Source organism: Physeter macrocephalus, chromosome 9 (assembly GCF_002837175.3).
Source record: "Physeter macrocephalus isolate SW-GA chromosome 9, ASM283717v5, whole genome shotgun sequence".
Lineage (NCBI taxonomy): Eukaryota > Metazoa > Chordata > Mammalia > Artiodactyla > Physeteridae > Physeter > Physeter macrocephalus.
This window is the reverse complement of record NC_041222.1, coordinates 75,852,886-75,877,082: the sequence shown is the minus strand read 5'-3', so window position 1 is coordinate 75,877,082 and position 24,197 is coordinate 75,852,886. Positions and strand designations below refer to the sequence as shown.

Below are 24,197 nucleotides of genomic sequence, written 5' to 3'. Positions count from 1 at the left end.
TGGTGGGTTTACATAATTTTAGTCTGGGTAGTATATTTCTTCATTCGGGAAGTATATTATTTTAATCTTTTTATCAAAAACCACATGGTGAGAAATAAAGATAACCACAGAAAATAGTGTCCTTTTATGAAGGATAAAAAATTAACTAATGATTAAATTATATATATAAAACTTCTGGTATGTATATAGCACTTTCTTGACACTCAACAAATATGATAACTGTTTCAGACAGTTTTCTGAAATCATAACTGATTGGTTTAAGAAAGGTTAATAACTTTGAGTACTACATCTTATTCTTAATTTCCTAATGCTGGACTTTGCTATAACCTCAAATATAGCTACAGTTAAAAAATTCTATTCTTTGAGAAATATTCCATTATAGAGAGATTTTGTGTATGAAGCCGTTCCCAGATGCTTTGGGTATATTCAGAGTGCTTTGTTAGTTTGCTTAGAATGAATTTACTAAAATGCCTTTTCCAGTTCTTTTGATTCATAATCTATTTTTAAAAAATATTTTATTTATTTATTTTATTTTTCGCTGTGTCGGGTCTTAGTTGCGGCACACGGGATCTTTTGTTGTGGCATGCGGGCTCTTCACTGTGGTGCGCAGGCTTCTTTCCAGCGCACGGGCTCATTAGTTGCGGTGTGCAGGCTCTCTAGTTGTGGCGTGTGGGCTCCATAATGTGCAGGCTCAGTAGTTGTGGTGTGAGGGCTCCAGAGTGCATGGGTTCTGTAGTTGTGGCATGCAGGGTTAGTTGCCCTACGGCATGTGGGTTCTTAGTTCCCTGATCAGGGATCAAACCAGCGTCCCCTGCACTGCAATATGGATTCTCAACCACTGCACCACCAGGGAAGTCCTTGATTCATAATCTATTGCTTTCATATTGTTTCCACTGTACATAGAATGGAATTGTAGTTAACCTAGTCAGAGCATTAGTTATCTATTTTTGAAACTGTGCCACAGTTATTTTCTTTCAACAAGATAAGTGTTCACCGCACACCTCCTGTGTGCCAGGTCCTATTCTAGGTGGAGATGCAGAAGTGAACAGAGCAAAAAAGTCCCTTCTTCTAGGGTTTTTAATGCCATCTCAAACATCTGCACATCGCCATTAAAATTTTTTTTTACTGAAGTAGCCTCTCAAGTCAACACCAAGTTAAAATAACGTGACTTGACACTTTGCACTTTCCTTCAGAATGCATATTTTCCCTTAGCAATTCACCTCAGAGAGTCTTGCAATCAATTTTTTAAAATTTCTTGACCGTTAAATTAAGGCTGCAACGTCTAACAAAGTACTCGTTTTTTTGTTTGTTTTTTTTTTGTGGTACGCGGGCCTCTCACTGTCGTGGCCTTTCCCGTTGTGGAGCACAGCCTCCGGACGTGCAGGCTCAGCGGCCATGGCTCACGGGCCCAGCTGCTCCGTGGCATGTGGGATCTTCCCGGACCGGGGCATGAACCCACGTCCCCTGCATCGGCAGGCGGACTCTCAACCACTGCGCCACCAGGGAAGCCCCAAAGTACTCATTTTAACAAAACATTAGTAGAACAAAACAATTAAGAGCTTTCCTTTATGATTATTATGAAATTTATTTATAATATCATAGGTTTATATCCTACCTTCAGTTCTTTTTTTTTTTAAGACACATTTATTCAGCATCATGATCAGACTAGTACATTTAGCAATCAACAGCATGAGTGCAAAAAAAAAAAACTACATTAAAACCCTTTGTTGGAATGCTTTACACTTTCCGCAGAACAGAAACTAAAATAACCTGTTATACAATTAGTCACAAAGACAGCCCTTGAGTTTTTTTTGCCCATACACATGAGTATTGTCTAAAACATGTCTTCTTTGTAGCAGCTAGGCCCTGCCACCACTGTGCTTGGCTGAGTTCACAAATCTGTTGTAACCTGTAGCTTCCCTGTCACTTCTCTGGCTCTCCTCTCCTGCTAAGCTTTGTTTCCTGGCAGTAATTACAACCTCCTGCCACTGCCAGAGCTCCTGCTGCTGCTGGAACAGCCATAGCCACCTTGGTTTTGTGGTCTGGCAAAGTACTGACCTCCACCACCATAAGGGCCAGCACTTCTGCCTCCAAAGTTTCCTCCTTTCATGGGTCCCTCCAAAACCCCCTCCACAACCACCACCAAAGTTTCCAGAACCACTTCGACCTCTTTGGCTGGATGAAGCACCAGCCATCTGTTGCTTAGGTAGGGCTTTCCTTACTTCACAGTTGTAGCCATTCACAGTGTGGTATTTCTGAATGACAGTCTTGTCTGTGGAGTCATGGTCATCAAAGGTTACTAAAGCAAAGCCTCTGTTTTTGCCACTGCCTCAGTCAGTCATGATTTCAATCACTTCAGTTTTCCCACACTGTTCAAAATAATCTCTTAGGTGATGTTCTTCAGTGTCTTCTTTAATGCCACCAACAAAAATCCTTTTCACGGTTAAGTGGGCGCCAGGTCTTTGCGAATCTTCTCTTGACGGCCCACTTTGGTTCCCCAACTCTTCCATCCACCTCGTGTGGCCTCGCATCCATGGCCGCATCCACTTCCTCCACAGTGGCATACGTGACAAACCTGAAGCCTCTGGAGTGCCTGGTGTTTGGACCCCTCGTTACCACAGTCTGTGAGCGTCCCTGCTGCTCAGGTGGCTCCTCAGACTCGCATTGGTTGTTTCAAAGCTCAAACATCTGGTGAGGAGCTTCCGCAGCTGTTCGGGCTCTTTGGGAGACTGACTTAGACACGACAGCAGTAGAGGGGGGAGACTTCAATGATGCTTACTCGGCGGTGTCCACGGGCAGAAGGGTTATCCTACCTTCAGTTCTGATTGTAATTCTTTTTTTTTTTTAAAGATGAAAATTGATGTCTTTCACATAACACACATGCAAAAAAGTTGATTGTAATTCTTATACTCAATATTAATAAGAACCAATCTTGTACTGGTAATCTGTCTATTCAGATTTTCTATTTCTTCATGATTCACTCTTGGAAGTCTATGTATCTAGGAATTTATCCATTTCTTCTAGGTTATTCAATTTTTTGGTATATAATTGTTGATCATACTCTTTTTTTTTTTTTTTTGCTGCGTTGGGTCTTCATTGCTGCACATGGGCTTTCTCTAGTTGCGGGAGTGGGGGCTACTCTTCATTGTGGTGTGCAGGTTTCTCATTGCGGTGGCTTCTCTTGTTGCGGAGCACGGGCTCTAGGCGCGCGGGCTTCAGTAGGTGTGGCACATGGGCTCAGTAGTTGTAGCTCGCAGGCTCTAGAGCTCAGGCTCAGTAGTTGTGGCACATGGGTTTAGTTGCTCTGTGGCATGTGGGATCTTCCCAGAGCAGGGCTCGAATCCGTGTCCCGTGCATTGGCAGGCAGATTCTTAACCACTGCGCCACCAGGGAAGCCCCTGATCATACTCTTTTATGATCCTTTGTATTTCTGTGGTATCAGTAGTGACTTCTCTTTCATTTCTGATTTTATTCATTTGAGCCCTCTCTATTTTTTTCTTTCTGAGTCTAGCTAAATTGTCAATTTTATTTATCTTTTCAAAAAAACCAGCTCTTAGTATCACTGATCTTTTCTATTGTTTTTTCAGCCTCTATTTCATTTATTTCTTCTCTGACCTTTATTATTTCCTTTCTTCTACTAACTTTGGGCTTTGCTTGTTCTTTTTCTAGTTCCTTTAGGTGTAATGTTAGATTGTTTATTTGAGATTTTTCTTGTTTCTTGAGGAAGGCCTGTATCACTGTACACTTCCCTCTTAAAACTGCTTTTTTTGTGTCCCATAGATTTTGGACAGTTGTGGTTCCATTTTCATTTGTCTCAAGGTATTTTTTGATTCCCCTTTGATTTCTTTGTTGACCCATTGGCTGTTTAGTAGCACACTGTTTAGTCTTCACGTGTTTGTGTTTTTTCCAGTTTTCTTGAAATAGCCAAAATTATTATTTTTCTAAGGAGATTATTATATTTACCATATAAATCTATAGCTTAAGCCTTGTGTGTGGATTTAGCAAAGATTATTTTTATGGTTGTGATTAAAAGATTAAATGAAAGATTATTAATAGGGTTTGAATTATCATGTTCTTTTTGTTTTCCATGTTTCTTGTTGTGTATCTTTTTCTGCTGAGGGTACTGATGAGAAAAGGAAAGAACTTAATTAAATTCAAAAGAAACATCTCATAGATGGAGGACTGAAAGAAGTGTCCCATGTAGTTTTAGAGATTTCTGTGCCTTTGCCGTGTGCATGCACAACTGATGGGGATGGGGATGCTAAAGATGATAAGGATGGTGGTGGGGATGAGAAGAAGTGTGATAGTTAAATATCTACCAAGTACTATATACATACTAGATGTTTTATATGTATTATTTAATCATTATTTAATCCTTTGAAGTGGGTATTTTTACACTCTTACAAATGAGGAAGCTAAGGTTTACAAAGGTAAAATGACTCAGTCACATAATTGTGATGATAATAATGGTTTTCAGTACTCTAACATTTCATACCATTTTAACATATTGAAATACTAGTGGTTTTATTGGTATAATGAAGTTATTTTAGTTTTTAAAACTTAAAAAACGTGTTTTAATTAACAAAAATCTGTATTCTTTGTCTTTAGATACATATAGCATTATATGCTCTGTTTAATGCTAACAGAGGTGCACGTTTGAGCATCTGTGGAATAAGTGCAAATGACAACCTATCTCACTTTTAAATAAGATTATCAGTACTTATACTGATATTTTCAATATCATGTGGAAAAGACACTAAAATTCTAGTATTAACATTTTTTGCTCCAGTATTGCAATACTGTCAAAAATAAGTGACAAAGCCAGGGTCCAAATCCAGGCATAGGAAACTGCAGAGTCCTGTGGTCTCCAAGCTAGTAGTACTCAAAGTAGTCCATCTGCAGATTGTTCATTATTGGTCTGCAGTGAGATAAAGGTAAATGGGAGCACAGCTTCTCTCATCAACAAAGTCTTGCATGAAAACATCATCAGCTGAATCTAATAATGTGCTTCATGGTGCAGGCTGACAACAGTCTGTGAGTGGTACTGGTCCACAGACCACGTTTTGAGTAGCGCTGCTCTAAGCTACAATGCCTTTGTGAATACTTAGTTTAATTAAAACAAAATGTGTTTATGTCAACAATTTATCGCCAAGATAAAGGAAATAATTGTAGTCTGCATAACTTACAAATGACCTCACCTTAACTTTTTTATGTCACATAAGAGGTACTTAGTGCAATGCTAAAGTACAGCATACAAATCTAATATATGTTTGGTTGTTTGATCAGGATTAAATTGAAACACTGGTATTTTATATTAGTAAACTCTTCAAAAAATTTTAATGCTGTCTATGGATAACTTTATCTAGAGAGGAAAAGCCTTATTTAAGGTAATTAAAATAGTAATTACAATGGTTGGTCACTCTCAGGGAAAATGGTATCATTTCTGATCATCTTAACTCAGGGATTAATGATTTAGGCTGCAGCTGGATATTAAAGATGAGCACAGTGGAATACTATGCAGTCATATAGAAAGAACAAATCTATGAGAAAACACCTCTAAGATACATTAAACAGAAAAAAAGGGGAGGTGGAGAATAGTCTACCTAGAATATAAAGTTACTTATGTGCATATAAATTATTTCTCAAGGAATATTTAAGAAATTGGTAATTTTGTTTCAGGAAACAGGACAAGTAGATTAGGCGTCTGAGGGAAGAGTTTTTTTAAATATAAGTTTAGTTTTGTATTGTTTTAATTTTTATTATGTACATAAACTATTTTAAAATTAAAACAATAAAAAAAGCAACTATGTCAATTTTGTTCTGTTTGGCTGTCAGCACCAGGAAGTCTCATTATTCTTTATATCTGGTGAAAATTATGATATTTGCCTGACTGTAAAAGTAGAAATGTAGAAAACAGTTGTGAAATTATCAAGAATAAATTAAAATCTAGGCAAAAATGCCTACCTGCGTCATTAAATGAAAAGTTTAAGTTTACTGGAGGGATATGAGAGGTACAGTTTTTCATTTTGAAATATTCCATATGATCCCAGGTCTTACAGAAGAAGCAACAAAATAGTAAGAAATTGGCATCACTGTCGATCCAAAATGAGAAACGTGCTAATGCACTAGAGCAGAATGTAGATCACATGAAACATCAAAAGGTACAGCTGCAAAAAAGACTTCAAGAAGAAAATGAGAAAAGGAAGCAACTGGATGCAGAAATTAAGCGGGATCAACAAAAAATCAAAGTAATATTGTCATACTTTCCTGCTAAGCATAATATGAAATGTTCAATGACTCAGAGCTAATGTAACCAAGGTCTTGATTCAGTTGGCTTGTGAGGTATCTCACCTTGGCCTGTCCTTGGCTGCTGTCCTCATTCACTTTAAAACTTTGTTGATCTACATAGTAAAAGCTATTTATTGAATTCTGAGTACTGTCTTGAAGGCTTTGATTTCCCAAAAGAAAGTGCCGTGATAATTTCTGTAACTAGGATCTTAACTTCAGTTGAGGCTGTCAAAAACACAAATTTATAAAGCTGACTTTCTAAAAAAATATCTAACATTTGAATAGAATTTGACATTTTCAAAGTGCTTTGACATGCATTGTCCATGCGGCAGCATAGAAAAAAGTACAAGGTAAAATGGTTCCATTTCATTCATAGTGTGCAGAAAAGTGATCAGACCTGTATGCCCAGCCATTCTATAGAATGGATTGGGCTGGGGAGGAACTAGTGGTGTCAGCCTGTGGGCTCTGGAGCCAGGCTTGCATGTATTCAATCCCAACTCTCTCGGTTCCTGGCTAGATCATTTACTGAGAAAATCACTTACCCTCTCTGTGTCTGTTTATTCTTATCTAAGATGGCCTTATCTTACTTGCCTCAGTAGGGCTCTTTTGAAGAAGAGAAGGATGATAATGATCATAATAACAACAACAAACACTTATCTAGCTCTGTGTACCAGGCTCTGTTCTGTTCAAATGTGAAGCCAGACCCAAGGTTTGGAACATAACTGGAGATTTCCTAGATTTTAAACTTTGGAAAATAATATATTCTCAGACCTTAAAAAAAAAAATGACAATTTAGTGATGGAAGGGAACTTAAAAGAGCATTTAAGCCAAATTACTGATTCTTTTTTTTTTAAATCAGCTTTATTGAGATATACTTCACATATCATACAGTTCACCCATGTAAAGCATACAGTGAGTTTTGGTATATTACATTATTAATTTTTATAAAATAATATAACATGAAATTGACCATTTTAACTTTGTTTAAGCATATAGCTCAGTGCCATTAATTACATTCGGTGTTGTGCAACCATCGCCACTATCTTTTTCCAAAACTTTTTCATCACCCTTAATAGACACTTGGTAACCATTAAGCAATAATTCCCTTTCCCCTCTTCCCCCCAAGCCCCTGGTAACCCTAATCTACTTCTCTAGAATTTGCCTATTCTAGATATTTCATAAAAGTGAAATCATACAATATTTGTCCTGTATCTGGCTTTTTTCCTTTAGCATCATGTTTTCAAGGTTCAGCCATGTTGTAGTATATATCAGAACTTCATTCCTTCTTATGGCTGGGTAATATTCCATTGCATGTGTACACAACATTTTGTTTCTGCATTTATCTGATAGGCACTTGGTTTGTTTCCACGTTTTGGCTATTGAATAATGCTGTGATAAACACTGGCATAGAAGTAACTGTTCAAGTACCTGCTTTCAATTTGGAATTGAAATACCTAGGTGTGGAATTGCTGGGTCATATGCTAATTCTATGCTTAGCTTTTTGAGGAACCACCAACTGTTTCTGATAGTGGCAGCACCATTTTACATTCCCACCAGCAATGTATGAGGGGTCTGATTTCTCTGCATCTTCATCAACACTTGTCATTTTCTGTTTCTTTTTTATTATAGTCATCCAAGTACATGTGAAGTGGAATCTCATTGTGGTTTTGATTTTCATTTCCATAATGACTAATGGTATTGAACACCTTTTCATGTGCTTATTGCCCATTTGTATATCTTCTTTGGAGAAATGTCTTTTCAAGTTCTTTGTCTACTTTTTAACTGGGTTGTCTCTTTGTTGTTGAGTTGTGGGAATTCATTATGTATTCTGGACATTAAACTTTATCAGATACATGACTTCCAAATATTTTTTTCCATTCTGTAGATTATCTTTACATTTTCTTTTTTTTTTTAAATTTTATTTATTTATTTATTTTTGGCTGTGTTAGGTCTTCGTTTCTGTGCAAGGGCTTTCTCTAGTTGTGGCGAGCGGTGGCCACTCTTCATCGTAGTGCACGGGCCTCTCACTCTCGTGGCCTCTCTTGTTGCGGAGCACAGGCTCCAGGTGCGCAGGCTCAGTAGTTGTGGCTCATGGGCCCAGTTGCTCCGCGGCATGTGGGATCTTCCCAGACCAGGGCTCGAACCCGTGTCCCCTGCATTTTTCTTCTCTGATTGCATTTAATCCCCTGCATTAAACTTTTTACATTCTTATCTAGGGTAATTTTGTTCCTTCTCTCATTCTAGGGAAATATGACCCATTTAAGGGGAGAATGAGTATTCCAGAAAAAGGAACAGTCTGCCCCAAAGATATATTGAAGTTTCTACTACTTCATGCAAAAACAAAACCTGCTCAGAGTCCTAAGGGATATCTTGTCTTCTGTTTGGAGCTAACTCTCTAACATTCCATTTTTCACTTGACTAAACCATTTCCAGAGAATACTATGACTTCTGCATAGGTTCTCCGTAGAGCAGCAGTTCTTAACTGAAGACTATGGATGAGCTATAAAGGAAAGGTATGGGAACCCCTGAAATGTGACCTGGGCTTTTTACTTCTCTAAGCACCAATTTCCTTATCTATAAAATGGGATTTATAATGGTATCTGTTTCATAGGATTATTGTGAGGATTAAATGGGATAATTAAGTAGATGTAAAAAGCATAGCTCAGTACCTGGTAGACAGTTATTTTACTATTATAATAGAGATTACAATATAAGGTAAAGGTAATAATGTCTAGAGCAACATGCAAAAGAGGGGATTAGACCACCTGCAGTACACTTTCAAAGCATTTGTAGAAGAATAAGAATAGTAGGTAGTCAGCTCCAGTATAAGGTGTCTTTATTTCAGCATCCTGAAGTTGCTGTGACTGTGACAGGGGCTAAATTATAACTGTGAACTAGAGCTAGGGAAGCATGAAAAATTAATGGGTAGTAAATATAACAGGGTCCAAATGCACTCATAATTCAACTCAAGTGGGCATAGAAAATTTCTTTATCTAGTCTATAGCAGACCTGTGTTCCTTATGACACACCTCCCACCCTGCCCTGCCCAAACCATGTCACGAGAATTTCTGGAAATATCATGGGAACTAACCAAATAACCAGTCTGTCCAAACCTTATTCTGATAGTTTAAACATTTCCTTCAAGTAATTCTCAGTTCTCTTGAATAAGAATATTCAGTCTCTTGGCCTCTTCCTCCCCATGATTCTCAAGATAGAGTCTGGTATATGTGGTTTTCGGGTGTGTAGCTTTATTGCATCATATAAAGTGTTGTGATGGGGTGTTGAGGGGGAAGGAACTTTCTGAGTTTCATTTGGTCCTTGTATGTGACTGGCTGGAATCTGCTCTCTCTTGTTCACCTTTCCCTGCTGGCACTTGATGTGAAGCCAGTATAGTTCATAGATTGGTCTCACTTTCAGCTTAGAGCCTGGAGGTGCTTTGGCTTCATCTCATCCCCTAATGGCATTATAAATCCCTGTTGAGACTATTAGATCTTCCATCTAGCTTGCTAGCCCAGTGGCCTGTCCTCACCTTCAGTTTTGGGGTCAATTCCCCACAATAACTGACCCCTATTTGTTCTCAACTCAGGATCCTCATCATCTGAGGCCAAGGAGTCCAATTAGTCTCTGTTTCCTGATCGTACTTCTCTGTTCTTTCAGCAAGACTGGGCAGACCCATGTGGGTGTGAGGCCTCTGCGCTGCAGTCCTCATTTTCTCTGTCTGCTCTCAGTGATACCTTTATTTATCATCACCTTTCTGGGCCAAAACTCCGAGAGAAGAAAATTGGGACACACATCTTTTTTACAGTCTCTTTTCTCCTTTCTGCCATTTCCAGGGCTGGAAAATGGTAGACTTCCTTTTTATCAGTACTTCTGAAATTACCTGTGGAAAAGATACAATTTTCATTTTATTATTAATTTGTCACAGCCCAATACCTTTATAAAACAAGAACTAGTAGAAAAATGAAATAAAAACTAAAATATACAAGTCTATCTTTTAATTATTAGATTCAACAGACATAAAATTATTCTGTTAAATTGTTGTAAAAGGTTCTAAACACTTACTTTTAATTTCTGTACTTATCCATCATGGACCAGTAAGAAATAGCAGTGCGGACCAGTTCACTTTGAGTTCATGGCCTCCTTCCTGATTCCTGCTAAGCTTTGGTGGTAGATGGCAACATCGTCTCTAAACCCCAGTAGAACACAAGGTCCCTCTTGACTTGACTCTTAAGATGTGAATGGAAACTAAAGGAATTTGGAAAATACTCTTCAGAGGACCATGATCAGTCTTGAAAGACTATTTTCATGCTGCAAAATCTGATTTTTGAATGCTGGAAACTGAATATAACTTTTCTTTTTACATTTCTCCTGTGATAAATTCTAATATCCCCATTGCAGATGGGTGCCTTGGGTGGACTAACTGAAGGTAATGGACTCAGAAAGGCAGAAGAAAAGAGCAGGTTTATAATTTTCATACTCTTATCCCTGTTATGCAAATTTGTAACACTGGCAAAGAATGAAAAAAAATACTAGTTTTTCTAGTAAATCCTGATTTTTACTGTGAGATTTTATTGCTTGAATGAGGGGCTAACATTATTTTCTTCTTAAATGGCTCCAACCTTCATCTACTAGTTTTCTTTCTTTTTGCAACTAAGAAAGTAAATGTTAAAATGATTATCTGCATAAATATTTAATGATGAACATGTAGTAAAAGCAATAAGGTGTTTTCAATTCCTGTTTTCTATAGGAACTACAGTTAAAAACAGAACAGGAAGAAGGTCTAAAACTGAAAGCTGAGGATCTTGGTGCATTTAAGATGAAAAGGAGAAAAGGTTCGTTTGGAAGTATAGACCAACTCCAGGTTTGTCGATTCTATTTAGTGTTTCCTGGTTTCTCTTCAATTTGATGATTGTCTAAGTAGGGGTAAAAAGTGGTGGACTCTGAATAAAATATTCAAACACTAGACTTTGCCACTTGAGTACAAAATTTCTAATATTTCTTCTGAATTTTTTGTGTTATTAAAAAATTAATTTCCCATCCAGAAATGTGCTGTATTCTTATTTCAGTAGAAATGGGTTTATTTGAATGTTGTGGAATGTAAACATGAAAACTAGATTGTATTTATTCCCATGTCAAGACTGGTTTATTCACCTGGAAGCATATATTTCTAAAGATAAGAGCTCTCTACTCAAGCACAACCAAATTGTATATGCACCATATATAATATATTAAAAAGCTATTGTTTTAGTGCCACATTTAAAAAATGAAATCCATAGATTAATATCAAAGTTCAAAGAAACAAAATTTTAATTTTATGTAAATTAGACATGGCAGTTCTAAAAGTCTTAAAGAAGATTACTGTGCTTAAAATTGTAATTACCCTCAAATGCAAATACATCACCTTAATTCTGAAAAATTTATTTGCTCTCTCTTCTTAAATCTTATATATTTTAATAGTAAAATTTAGGACATGAATGTATTCTCAGTTATTTTACTAGTGTATTTTAGAAATTAGTTGAAGAGCTCTCTCTCTGACGTGCTTGGTAATATTTCTGGGCGGAAGGGTATGTGGAGGAGTAGGTGAGGTAGGAATGCACAGAATAGTTAGACTTGCTTTTCAAAATGTTAAGGATCTAAATTTTAAATGAATACAGGAATAGATTCCCACAATTGCACTGATTATGTCGGGTTAAAAATAATAATAAAACAAACAAACAAAAACCTTCATGCTTTTTAATGTTGTAAAACAACATTTTCCAGAATTTGACTCTAAACAAGAACAAGATTATAAATTAATCAATATGACTATCCAAAGAGCTTTTAATAGGACATTGATTTGATATGAAGCTCTCTTATAAGAAGAGAGTATTTAAAATTGGAACTGTGTGGTAGGAATATTTATTATAAGAAAAGACAAAATAAGAAATTTTCAGAAAAGTTACTAAGATACAGTGAATTGCACAAATCATAATAACCTTTATTATATCAAATGCAGAAAAATCCATTCATTTATTATTATTTCCCTAAAAAAACCTGTATTATGTTAGCAGACTCCTACCCATTCTTCAAAGCACAGCTAAAATATTGCCTACTCTGTGAGGCTGGCACTGACATTTCTTCCATTTCTCAGACAGAACCGATCCCTCCTTCCATTTTTGCATACGTAGTACCTAGGAGTTAGCTGTATACAACATTTATTATCAACCGTCATAATCTTTTGGTTTCCTTCCTGTTGGAATGGAGCTTATAGAATATCTGTTATGCATCTTTCAAACCCCACTCACAGTCAAGAAATGTTTGTAGAATATGTTTTAAGTTAATTGCTAGTCTTCATAGGGTCTCATATATGGAGTTTCTAAGGTATAGCTGGATATAACAAAACTAAAGTATTTCTGTAGTCGCTCTGGGATATGCTTCCTGTTCCTAATAATTGTAGAGCTGCTGTTTTAGGCCTCAATATTATTTAGATGTGCTGTTGCTTATAGGACCATACTATCTAGGTCTGGATGGAAAACTACATAGCTCTGGACCTGCTTTGCCTTGGCCACTTTGCTCTCTTTTTCTCATGCATATTCACTGTCTTATTGTCTTAATATAGATTTCTAGGGACAGTTTTTATCAAGTTTGAGAAGAACTGGAAAATAGTACTATATTGATTGGTTTTCTTATTATTTGTTATTTAGGTGGCATTGCTTCATTACTGTGTCCCAGTGCAGATGGGCACTTGGTAGAGTTCATCTTGGACAGTCATTCCATTCACATTTTTGTTTGTACTTATTTCTGGGTATCCTTAACTCAAGAGAATACTGAGATGTTTGTTTTGGAAATCTTTACAGCTCAATTTATTTTATTTTGTAATTATTTGATGTTGACAGGCTATATACAATGCAGAGTGGATTTCCATGCTCCATCATCTATGTCTTCCACAATGTGTATTCATTTATTCACCTCATTAGTTGATTGATTGAATCAAGAATTCATTTAACATTTTATTGAAAACCAATCATGGGCCAGGCAGTAGAGCAGGCACTGGGGCTAGAGAGGCAAAAAGCACTGTCCCTGCAATCAGTCAAGGAGCTCAAGTAGGGGAGAAAGACCATAGAACAATCAGTAATATTAGTGCTGTGATAGAGGTATGCACCTCTGTAACAGAGAAGATATCCAGCATGTTCTCAGAACTAACTCTCAATATAAAGAAAACTGTCAGCCTGAAAAATCTCAGACTCAAACATATTTGTGGAATAAATTTTAATTCCTTATAAAATAACAAAGAAAGATGTTAACTTAGAACCACTTAGAACCATTTCTTGACAGTTTTGGACAGACACTATTTTATTATTCTCACTGTTCATTTAAGGTATTCCAGATAGTTTTTAAATGTTCATTTAAGGTGTTTTAGTCAATCTGAAGTTATATTATTACCATATACATTTGATGGTGAAGAAAAACAAATTATAACATTGCTTTGGAATTTTAATGTAGAAATTGGATGAGCAAAAGAAATGGTTAGATGAAGAAGTAGAGAAAGTTCTGAACCAACGCCAAGAATTAGAGGAGCTGGAAGAAGACTTAAAGAAACGGGAGGCCATAGTTTGTAAGAAGGAGGCCCTGTTACAGGAGAAGAGCCATCTGGAAAATAAGAAGTTACGATCTAGTCAGGTATTCTATTTAATATGCTCTTTGATTCTGGTTGTAAGCCATATAAACTAGGATTTATTTTTCTCTGTGAAGTAAATCATACCACTGTAAAGTTAGAAACCAAAAGAACTTTTCTGGTTTTCAGTGTATTTCGCTTATTAGTGCTGATTTAATGACTATCACTAAAATCTATTTTGAAGTAAAATGTTCACTGTTCTACCAAGTATGATTTACTTATTATTAACTTTTCTGGGGTATTTTAAAAATTGTAGTATATTATACATAACATAAAATTTACCATTTTGACCATTTTGAAGTGTACAATTCAGCGGCATTAATTACATTTACAGTGTGGTACAACCATCACAGTTGTCTATTTCCAAACTTTTTATTGCCTCAAACAGAAGCTCTGTAACCATTAAGCAATAATTGACCATTTTCCCTGGCAGCCTCTATTATTAACCTTAGTGGATATTTTAAAAATAAATTGTACCATTTGATGCTGTAGAGTGAACATTGATAATTTGGAAGAATAGACTTGAAAACGATCTATCACTTACTACTCACAGTTAGGGGTTTGCAGATTTCCTATAAAAGAAAGAAGATTTTGTATAATGAAGATTTGTTTATTTTTCTAATTATAAAGACAAGGGGGACTTCCCTGGTGGCACAGTGGTTAAGAATCCGCCTGCCAATGCAGGGGACATGGGTTCAATCCCTGGTCTGGGAAGATCCCACATGCCTCAAGCAGCTAAGCCTGTGCACCACAACTACTGAGCCTGTGCTCTAGAGCCCGCGAGCCACAACTACTGAGCCCACGTGCCACAACTACTGAAGCCCGCGCATCTAGAGCCTGTGCTCCGCAACAAGAGAAGCCACTGCAATGAGAAGCCCGCACACTGCAACAAAGAGTAGCCTCCACTCGCTGCAACTAAAGAAAGCCCATGTGCAGCAATGAAGACCCAATGCAACCAAAAAAAATTTTTTTAAATAAATAAATAAATAAAGTTAAAAAAGAAAAAAAGACAAGGGTATCTTTACAAAAAATTTTGTTGTAGGACTTGGGTTCTCTGAGCCAGTCAAAGAAGTGGTTTTATGAAGAACTTCACCTCAATTTCAGGTTTTGAAAAAGGAATGATTGTGGAGGGAGTAGAAGGACAAGGAGAAGCTTTTTTGGATATATGTATATATATATTAGATATATACATACTTTCAATAATAGCAGTAGCAACAATAGCATCTAAAAATGAAGCTAGCTTGCCCCAGACTTGACAAAGACTGTCTACACAAACCTTTGCCTCCAGCTGGCCTTGAGTCTGGGGTCAGTCTATAATATTGAGTCATGGAACAGAGAGATCAGTGACCTGCCCTTTATTAAACCTGCCCGTCATCCAGCATCTAGACCACTGGGATCTGAGGTGATGGTGACATGTTCTTAACTTCTCCACCTCAGTATAACAGGTGGACAGGCATGGGGACCTGCACTTAACCTCTGCTCTGTCTTCTGTTCCCCAAACATGTTGAAATAGCTTTTAGCAGCAGGCTGTTGGACATTGGGGTAGGGGCAGCCTCTCCAACCAGCCTAGTTGCTGGTGCTTCATCCAGGTAGCTTGTTTATATTGGCTGTCAGGGTCAGGTTTTAAAAGCTGCGACCCCTGAAAAAGACCCATGTAAATGACAGCAAAGGAGGTTAACAAATTAACGTATCAAGTGAATAAATAGAAGAAAATACCTGGGACCTTTATGATATGTTCTGTATCACAAAAGAAAAAAGAGGAAAAAATAAAACAGGAATAAGAATGAGACTCTTATTTCTGAAATACATTTACTTCATGATACAGGGGGAAAAAAGAAAAGAAAATAGCGGTTTTCTAGTTTCAACAAGATGTAATATTTAGGAAGTCAGAACATACTGAGGTAAGCAGAGAGTGCAAATAAACAAAACCCACAGGAAATCATAGCAAAATTGATTCTTTGAAGATTGTTTTAATAAAACAGAAGAGAAACTTGAGACATATTTCTGGGTTCCTTTTAAAACAAAAGTCGTAAGAATACTACATATTTTTTCAGTATTTAAGAAATACCATAAGATGCGATCATATGCATTTCAGACAAGAAACATGATATAAAAAAGCCTATATTCATAACATATACAGATTTAACTCAAAATGAATCAAAGACCTAGATGTAAGTGCTAAAACTGTAAAAGTCTTAGAAGAAAACATAGGTATAACTCTTTGTGACCTTGGGTTAAGCAATGGTTTCTTGGATGTTACACCTAAAGCACAAGCAACAAAAGAAACATTAGATAAATTGGACTTCATCAAAATTAAAAATGTTTGTGATGCAAAGGACGTTATCCAGAAAGTGAAAAGATAACCCACAGAATGGGAGAAGATATTTGCAAATCATATGTCTGATAAAGGACTTGTATCTAGAATAGATAAAGAACTCTAACAACTCAATAATAAAAAGACAACCCAATTAAAAAATGGGCAAAGGATATAATAGAAATTTCTTCAGAGAAGATATACAAATGGCCAATAAGCACATGAAAAGATGCTCAACATCGTTAGCCATCAGGTAAATGCAAACCAAAATTTAAATGAGATACTGCTTCACACCCACTAGGATGGCTATAATCAGAAAAATAGATAATAAGTATTAGTGAGGATATGAAGGAATTGGAACTCTCATACACTGCTGGTGGGATTGTAAAATGGTGCAGTTGCTTTGGGTAACTATCTTGTAGTTCCTCAAAAGGTTAAACATAGAATTACCAAATGACCTAGCAATTCCACTCCTAGGTGTATATCCAAGACAAGTGAAGACATACATGCACAGAAAAACTTGTACATGAATGTTCATAACAGCATTATTCATAATAGTCAAAAAATAAAAACAACCCCAATGTCCTTCAACTGATAATATATTAATGAAATAATGGGATATTATTTAGCAATAGAAAGGAATGAAGCACTGATACATTCTACAACATGGATGAACCCTGAAAACTTATGTTAAGTGAAAGAAGCCAGTCATAGTAGGCAGTTCCATAGAGACAGAAAGTAGAATACCGGTTACTTAGGACTGGGTGGGGGCTTGGTGAGGAAATGGAATGACTGCTAGTGGGCATGGGGTTTCTTTTTTGGGGCTGATGAAATGTTCTAATATTGATTCTGGTGATGGTTGCACAACTTTGCGAATATACTAAAAACCATCTAATTATACACTTTAAATAGGTGAATTGTATGGTATGTGAACTATATTTTAGTAAAGCTATTACTCAAAAAAACTATAAACCCATAAAGGGAAAAAACAGTAGGGGAGACAACAGAGGACAAAAGGTTACCAAAAAATGTAAGATGGAAAGCAGATAGATAAGTGGTTACTGACTTAGCAGAACAGAAGAAGCTGAAATCCAAATGTCTAGAAGAGGGACATCAATGAGAGCCAAGCCTTTAACTTTAGCTTTTTTTTTTTTAATAACAGCTTTATGAGATATAATTCACATAAACATGAAAAAGACTCAGAAATGAAGGGACCATGATTTTTAGACAGCAGGAGTGAGGCCTAAGGATGAAAACAGGGCATAGTCAGGAAAGCATCCTTTTCTGATTCTGGGACTAGATGATTTATTTTCTGAAGATTGAACCAGGTACAGCAGAGGGCCGGGTTAAGTCAAAATAAACAGGGAATGAATGAAAGTTAGAATCCTGAGATATCCATTTCCTAACCCCTACTTGGATCCCAAAATGCTGGCAGCCAGACTTATACTTCCCAGCGGGAGATTGGTGGATTTTTCTGAAACAGTCCCAGAAAAAAAGACCTTAAAAAATTTACATTTGGGAGCCCCCAACTAAGTGGCCAGATTCCAGATATATCCTACTGTGACACATCTTACCCACTACAGTTTATCAGGATTTTAATACCTGACTCTTAAGTATGATAGATATTTCAGGAATGCTACTAACATTAAAGACAGAGGCCAAAACAAAATGAAAAAATAGAAAAAGAAGCTCAGATAAATTAGAGAGAGAGCAAGGAGCTGAAAAAACTTCTTAAAAAACCTTAATATCTTCAAGGTGGTAAAAGATGATACTCTATCCATAAAACAAGAATTGCAGGCTATAAAAAACATGAAAGAACTTTTGGAAATTAAAAGGATTGGAGGATAATGTTAAGGAAGTATCTCAGAAAGTAAATAAAAAGATAAATAGAAATTAGGAGGAATAAAATTTAATCGACAGGTAAACCCACAAAGTCCGTCATCCAAGTAACAGGAATTCCAGAAAGATACAACAGAGGAAACAGGAGAAGAGGAAATTATCAAAGACATAATACAAAAAAATTGCCAGCACTGAAGATATAAGACTCTGGGTTGAAATAGCTTATCAAAGGCACAGCAAAGAGTACTAAAAGCATATCATTGTGAAGTTTTGAGTACACTAGGGGAAAAAAATATATCCTGAAAGCTTCCAGATAGACTAGTCACTTGAAAATCTTGAGAGTCAGAATGGCATTAGACTTCTCAACCTTCTTCATTAGAAGTTAAAAGACCTGAAGCAGTCTTAAAACTCATAAGGAAAATGGTTTCCAAACAAGGATTCTCTTTTTAGCCTAACTATCAATCAAATGGGAAGGTAGAATAAGGACATTTTCCGGTGAAAAAATTATCTACTACCTAGCCTGTCTCAGGAAACTACTAGAGGATGTGCTCCTTAAAAATAAGGGTGCAAGCTATGATAAAGGAAGACTCAGGATCCTGCAAATGTGATCTAACTGGAAATTTTCAGGATAATACCAAAGGAAGTCCAGGAACAACTAGTCCAGTTTGGAGCAGGAGGATGGAGGCTCCAGGCAAAATGTTCATGTATTCACAAAATCATGTAAACTGACCATTGGTTTATCTAAAAACTGTAATACAACTTATGTTGGGAGAATAGAGGGAGGGGAAGTACAGAAGAGGAGGCATAGGAGTGCTAAAATCCTTGTCTTCCGTAATAGATAATCAGCAGACAGTATCTAAAATTGGTAATGTTATTTAGAAACATGGACATAAACACCAGAAGAAATAGCTTAAAAGGTTAAAGATGGTTGTTTCTAGGGAGCAGGACTCAGGGGAAAGGGTCAGGTAGGGGACTGCTTTTTAAAAAAATTATTAAACCTTATGGCAGTATATACATATAATTACTTTGACAAAAAACTCTTTTTAAGATTATCTTAAATTGGTCATAATGAAGATCCCCGTAACTAACTGGCCATAATTTTGGCTGGAATGAAATAAGAGTAGAAACAAATTGTATGTTTAAATAACAGCAAACCAAATGTCAACCTCTAGGAAATGTTAGCATAATTAATTCTACTATGTAACAGGCCAAGAAAGAAAAGTTTAATTTGGAAAATAATACAAAAGAAAAATACTGCCTCTCAAACCTGTGTTGTATAGTCTGGTTTGGCCAAGCAATACTTAGTAATAAATTCCTTGTTTGAAAAATCTCCACTTTTTAAAAAAAGGCAGTCAACTTAAGATTTTAGAAAATGAAACTCCCCAGCCCCCCAAAAAAATCCATGGGAGAAAACAATAATGTAAAAGCTAAAAATATGTTCACTTAGTAATTTTCTCTATGTTTTTCCTAATTTATTTACAGTCTGGATTTCTAATAACTGATCTTGGGGTGTCTGGTTGATTGTCTTTCTAGGCTTTAAACACAGATAGTTTGAAAATATCAACTCGCCTGAGCTTGTTGGACCAAGAGTTGTCTGAAAAGAAAGTGCAGCTCCAGAGCAGCACAGCTGATGAGAAAATAAAGATTTCAGAACAAGTTCAAGACCTCCAGAAAGAAAAGGATCAGCTACAGAGACGAAGAAACAGCGTGGATGAGAAACTTAAAAATGGTAGTGTGTTATCATCTGAAGTAAGTCAGTATGCTTTGGAACTAGAAGTGCTGTATGATGGATCACGTGGATGATTTCCTCCATCTTTGTTACTTAAACATAAAAATGATAAATCTGGTCAACTTTGTTTCCTTGAGACTTTTGTCAGATGTAATGAGTCTGCCTGTCACCTGTTTGGCGCCATGAGGCATGCTTGACTAGAGACTGTGATGTCCTCTTGTAGAGGTCCATGAACGTGGCCCCTTCCAGGCATTGCCAGGGACTGGGAGACTAACGTTTCTTTTGAGTATGGTCTTTCTCAGCTGGGGTTTCTCATCTGAAATCACAGAACACAGAGAAAGATTTGAGGGACACTTTTTTTCATTTCTTCCAAAGAGGGCACCTGTCTTCTTTCTATATATCTTTCTTGAATGATACTTGGTAATTCATCACATATAACAGATGTCTAGGGCATTAAGGGTTAATTCTTTCAGAAAGTATGGGAGCATGTTCCACTCTAAGTCCTAGCCAAGTAGATGCATAAAACTCAAACCCCAATAAAAATACCTTTTAGGATTTTTCATTTAGGGGAGGATATGTCTTCTCTCACCTTTATTTTTTTAACTATGTAAAAGATGTTTCATTTGTTGGCTAGCAAACTATCCCAGACTTTGTCTTTTCAAAATTTTACTTCAGTTGGCAGTGGTATCCATACCTTATTACTTTACCAGACAAAGATGAACTTTTTTTTGTAAATTTATTTAACTTATTTATTTTTGACTGCATTGGGTCTTTGTTGCTGTGTGCAGGCTTTCTCTAGTTGCAGTGAGCGGGGGCTCCTCTTCATTGCAGTGCTTGGGCTTCTCATTGCAGTGGCTTCTCCTGTTGCGGAGCATGGGCTCTAGGTTTGCGGGCTCAGTGGTTGTGGTGCACGGGCTCAGCTGCTCCGCGGCATGTGGGATCTTCCTGGACCAGGGCTCAAACCCGTGTCCCCTGCATTGGCAGGCGAATTCTTAACCACTGCGCCACCAGGGAAGCCCCAAAGATGAGCTTTTGAGCCTGGATTTTCTCTGCAAATATTTATAGTTGATGTCCAAAGTAAGGGAAAGCTGCTAAGAGAAAGAAAGTGGCTGGGAATCGTGTATCTTGTAGTGTTTTAGATTGGAGCAAGTGTGACAAGAAGTGAAAGGGGCTGGTTAAGAAGGAACAGGGGAAAGGATTTCATGACATTATTGTTCATGGAGTTGATGAAAGAAATTGAAGACAACCTTGATTGGGGGCTATGTGACATTAGAAGCTTCTACTGCCCTATTTTATAACTTAATTGGGGTAGCTTTGCCAAGGATCACAGAATGAGGTTGTTCTGAGGCTGTTAAATTGGAGCCCCAAGCCTACAGATGTGAAGGTCTGAGAGCCTTAGATTCAGCAAAACATATGAGGATTTAAGGAATTCTTGCCTGCCCGGGACAGTTACTGGGCCCTATGGGAGAAAAAAAAAGGAGAAAACATTATGCTTCTCTTGAGGAATTCATACTACATCTGAGGAGATAGACAGAAAGATGAGAAAACTCTAAACCCTGAAGAACATAAAAAAGCAAGTTATAGGGCTTCCCTGGTGGCGCAGTGGTTGAGAATCCGCCTGCCGATGCAGGGAACACGGGTTCGTGCCCCAGTCTGGGAAGATCCCACATGCTGCGGAGCGGCTGGGCCAGTGAGCCATGGCCACTGAGCCTGTGCGTCCGGAGCCTGTGCTCCGCGACGGGAGAGGCCACAACAGTGAGAGACCTGCGTACCACAAAAAAAAAAAAAAAAAAAAAGCAAGTTATAGATAATGTAATAAAGCTATACTTATTACATTATTTATACAAAACAATGCAGTGATCATTTGGGGGAAGATTCAATTAAGGCAGCCTTGGTGGATCAGAATCTTGAGCTGTATTATGAAAAACATGGTATATATTGATAGATATAAGAAAGAAGGCCATTTTATATAGAACACTGTTAAATAAGGCATAGAGATGGGAATGAGCAAATTATGTTTGCAGAGGGGTAGAGTGTCCATTCTTTTTTAATTTTTATTTTTTTGTACAATTTTTAAGGTTACACTCCATTTACAATTATTACAACATATTGTCTATATTCCCTGTGTTGTACAATACATCCTTGTAGCCTGTCGTACTCCCAGTAGTTTGTACCTCCCATACTCCCACCCCTATAATGCCCCTCCCCCCACACTGGTAACTACTATTTTGTTCTCTATATCTGTGAGTCTGCTTCTTTTTTGTTATATTCACTAGTTTGTTGTAATTTTTAGATTCTGCCTATAAGTGATATAGCATTTGTCTTTCTCTGACTTATTTCACTTAGCATAATGCCCTCCAAGTCCATCCATGTTGCCACAAATGGCAAAATTTTGTTCTTTTTTTATGGCTGAATAGTATTCTATTGTATATATATATACCAATTCTTTATCCATTCGTCTGTTGATGGACACTTAGGTTGCTTCTATGTCTTGGCAGTTGTAAATAATACTGCTGTGAACAATGGGGTGCATGTGTCTTTTCTAATTAGTGTTGTTTTTTTTCCCTGGATATGTACCCAGGAGTGGAATTGCTGGGTCATATAGTAGTTGTATTTTTAGTTTTTTGAGAAACCTCCATACTGTTTTCCACTGTGTACCAATTTACATTCCCACCAACAGTGTATGAGGATTCCCTTTTCTCCACATCCTCACCAACATTTGTTATTTGTGTTCTTTTTGATGATAGCCATTCTGACAGGTGTGAGGTGGTATCACATTGTGGTTTTGATTTGCATTTCCCTGATGATTAGCAATGTTGAGTATCTTCTCATTTGCCTGTTGGCCATCTGCATTTCTAGAGGGTCAATTCTTATCTTCAAGAAACATTTAAGTTTCTATTTCATGAGGAATTCTGTAACTAAAAACATTATGTAGTGTTTTGTGGTGAAAATGCAGCACAATGCATGATACCTGTTTGTCAGCCACCCTGGATTTGTTGGAGGGAAGAGTGAGCCTCCTACAATTGGTGGGGTTCCATTTGGTCCTGTGAGCATCTGTGCACCCTGCTTCCACATGGTTGGTTCTTCTTAGTGTAGCTCTGAAATGGGCTCTGCTCTCACCACTGTTTTCACGCCAAGATTGATAGTACTAAATAGATCTCCAGTAGCAGATGATCGGGAACATGAGATTCTGCTGTGACACAAGACATCAGTAAAATCTAGGTGGAATGGTTTGTTGTTTTGATGTCTTTAAACTTGCTCAGAATTATTTTTTCTTTCCACAATAAATCAGAATACTTTTTCTAATTGTATTACTTCATGGGAAATGATAGAAAGATTTTAGATCACTATACTAGTACAGGATTACCCAACAATTTAATATAGACAAATCACCTCCTTTTTTGGGGGGTAAAATCCAGAAACTAAAATTTAGAAAAAATAAAATATTTGAACTCTATTTTTCTAATAATGCAGAGCAGTTACCTAATACGTGGAATATAGGAGAATACATATGAATATCTATGTTTATTTCATCTTTTATATTTTCAATTTCATGTTTTTGGGGTTTTTTTAAAATTTCATATTTTATCATTAGAAAATGCATATAATTTATAGAGAAATACATGCAGTGCTTGCTCAAAAGGTTTTGTTTGTCGTGTTTGTTTTTCACTAATGGGAAATTTGTGATCTAAAATGTGGAGACCACTGCTTTAGATCCTTGTTACTCTCAGTGTGATCTCTGTACCAGCAGCAATAGTATCACCTGGGAGCCTGTTAGAAACGCAGAGCCTCAGGCAACACTGAGACCTGCTGAATTAGAAGTCTGCATTTTTACAAGCTCCCTGGTGCATGTTTGGAAAGCAGTGCTCTGTGACAAAGCATAGTCAACTCTTGATAATCTAAGGTTTGAGTTGTGGCAAATTCTTCATCCTGGGACAGCTTCCCATTGCCCCTCATCTTCTCAACCTACAACCTTTTGCTGGGTTAGATGGAACCACAAATATTTATATGCTGGAGCCTCACTAGAGTGGGCTATCCTCAGGGTTCTATAGATATGCTGCCTTACATTATCTCAGTGCTTCCCTAACTTAGATCCAAAACTATAGAAACTAAATTTGTACCAAATTGTTCTCAGCCATTACATAAAGGCAAACTCTTTCCACATTTATTTTTTTTTTGTTTTGTTTTTTTGTGACCTTTCTAAACTGTTTTAACTTACAGGTCTTATAAAATGTCAGTTTTTTTTTTTGTTGTTGTTTGTTTTTTTTTGTTTTTTTTTGTTTTTTTTTTTTGCGATCTGCGGGCCTCTCACTGTTGTGGCCTCTCCCGTCCGTTGCGGAGCACAGGCTCCGGACGCGCAGGCTCAGTGGCCA

General features: G+C 37.0%; 1 protein-coding gene across 6 annotated transcripts in view; it reads left to right on the top strand.

Annotated features, from left to right (window-relative positions):
- Positions 1-24,197, top strand: part of KIF27 (kinesin family member 27) — a 91,423-nt gene that overhangs the window by 41,417 nt on the left and 25,809 nt on the right. For 5 of the 6 annotated variants that reach the window (XM_024132887.3, XM_028494089.2, XM_028494090.1 and 2 more), the window contains 4 exons: positions 6,051-6,248; positions 11,036-11,149; positions 13,771-13,947; positions 19,629-19,844. In XM_024132887.3, coding sequence (XP_023988655.1) covers positions 6,051-6,248; positions 11,036-11,149; positions 13,771-13,947; positions 19,629-19,844 — 705 coding nt within the window. The remainder of the gene's footprint in view (positions 1-6,050; positions 6,249-11,035; positions 11,150-13,770; positions 13,948-19,628; positions 19,845-24,197) is intronic. The other variant, XM_024132892.3, reaches the window with a different exon arrangement.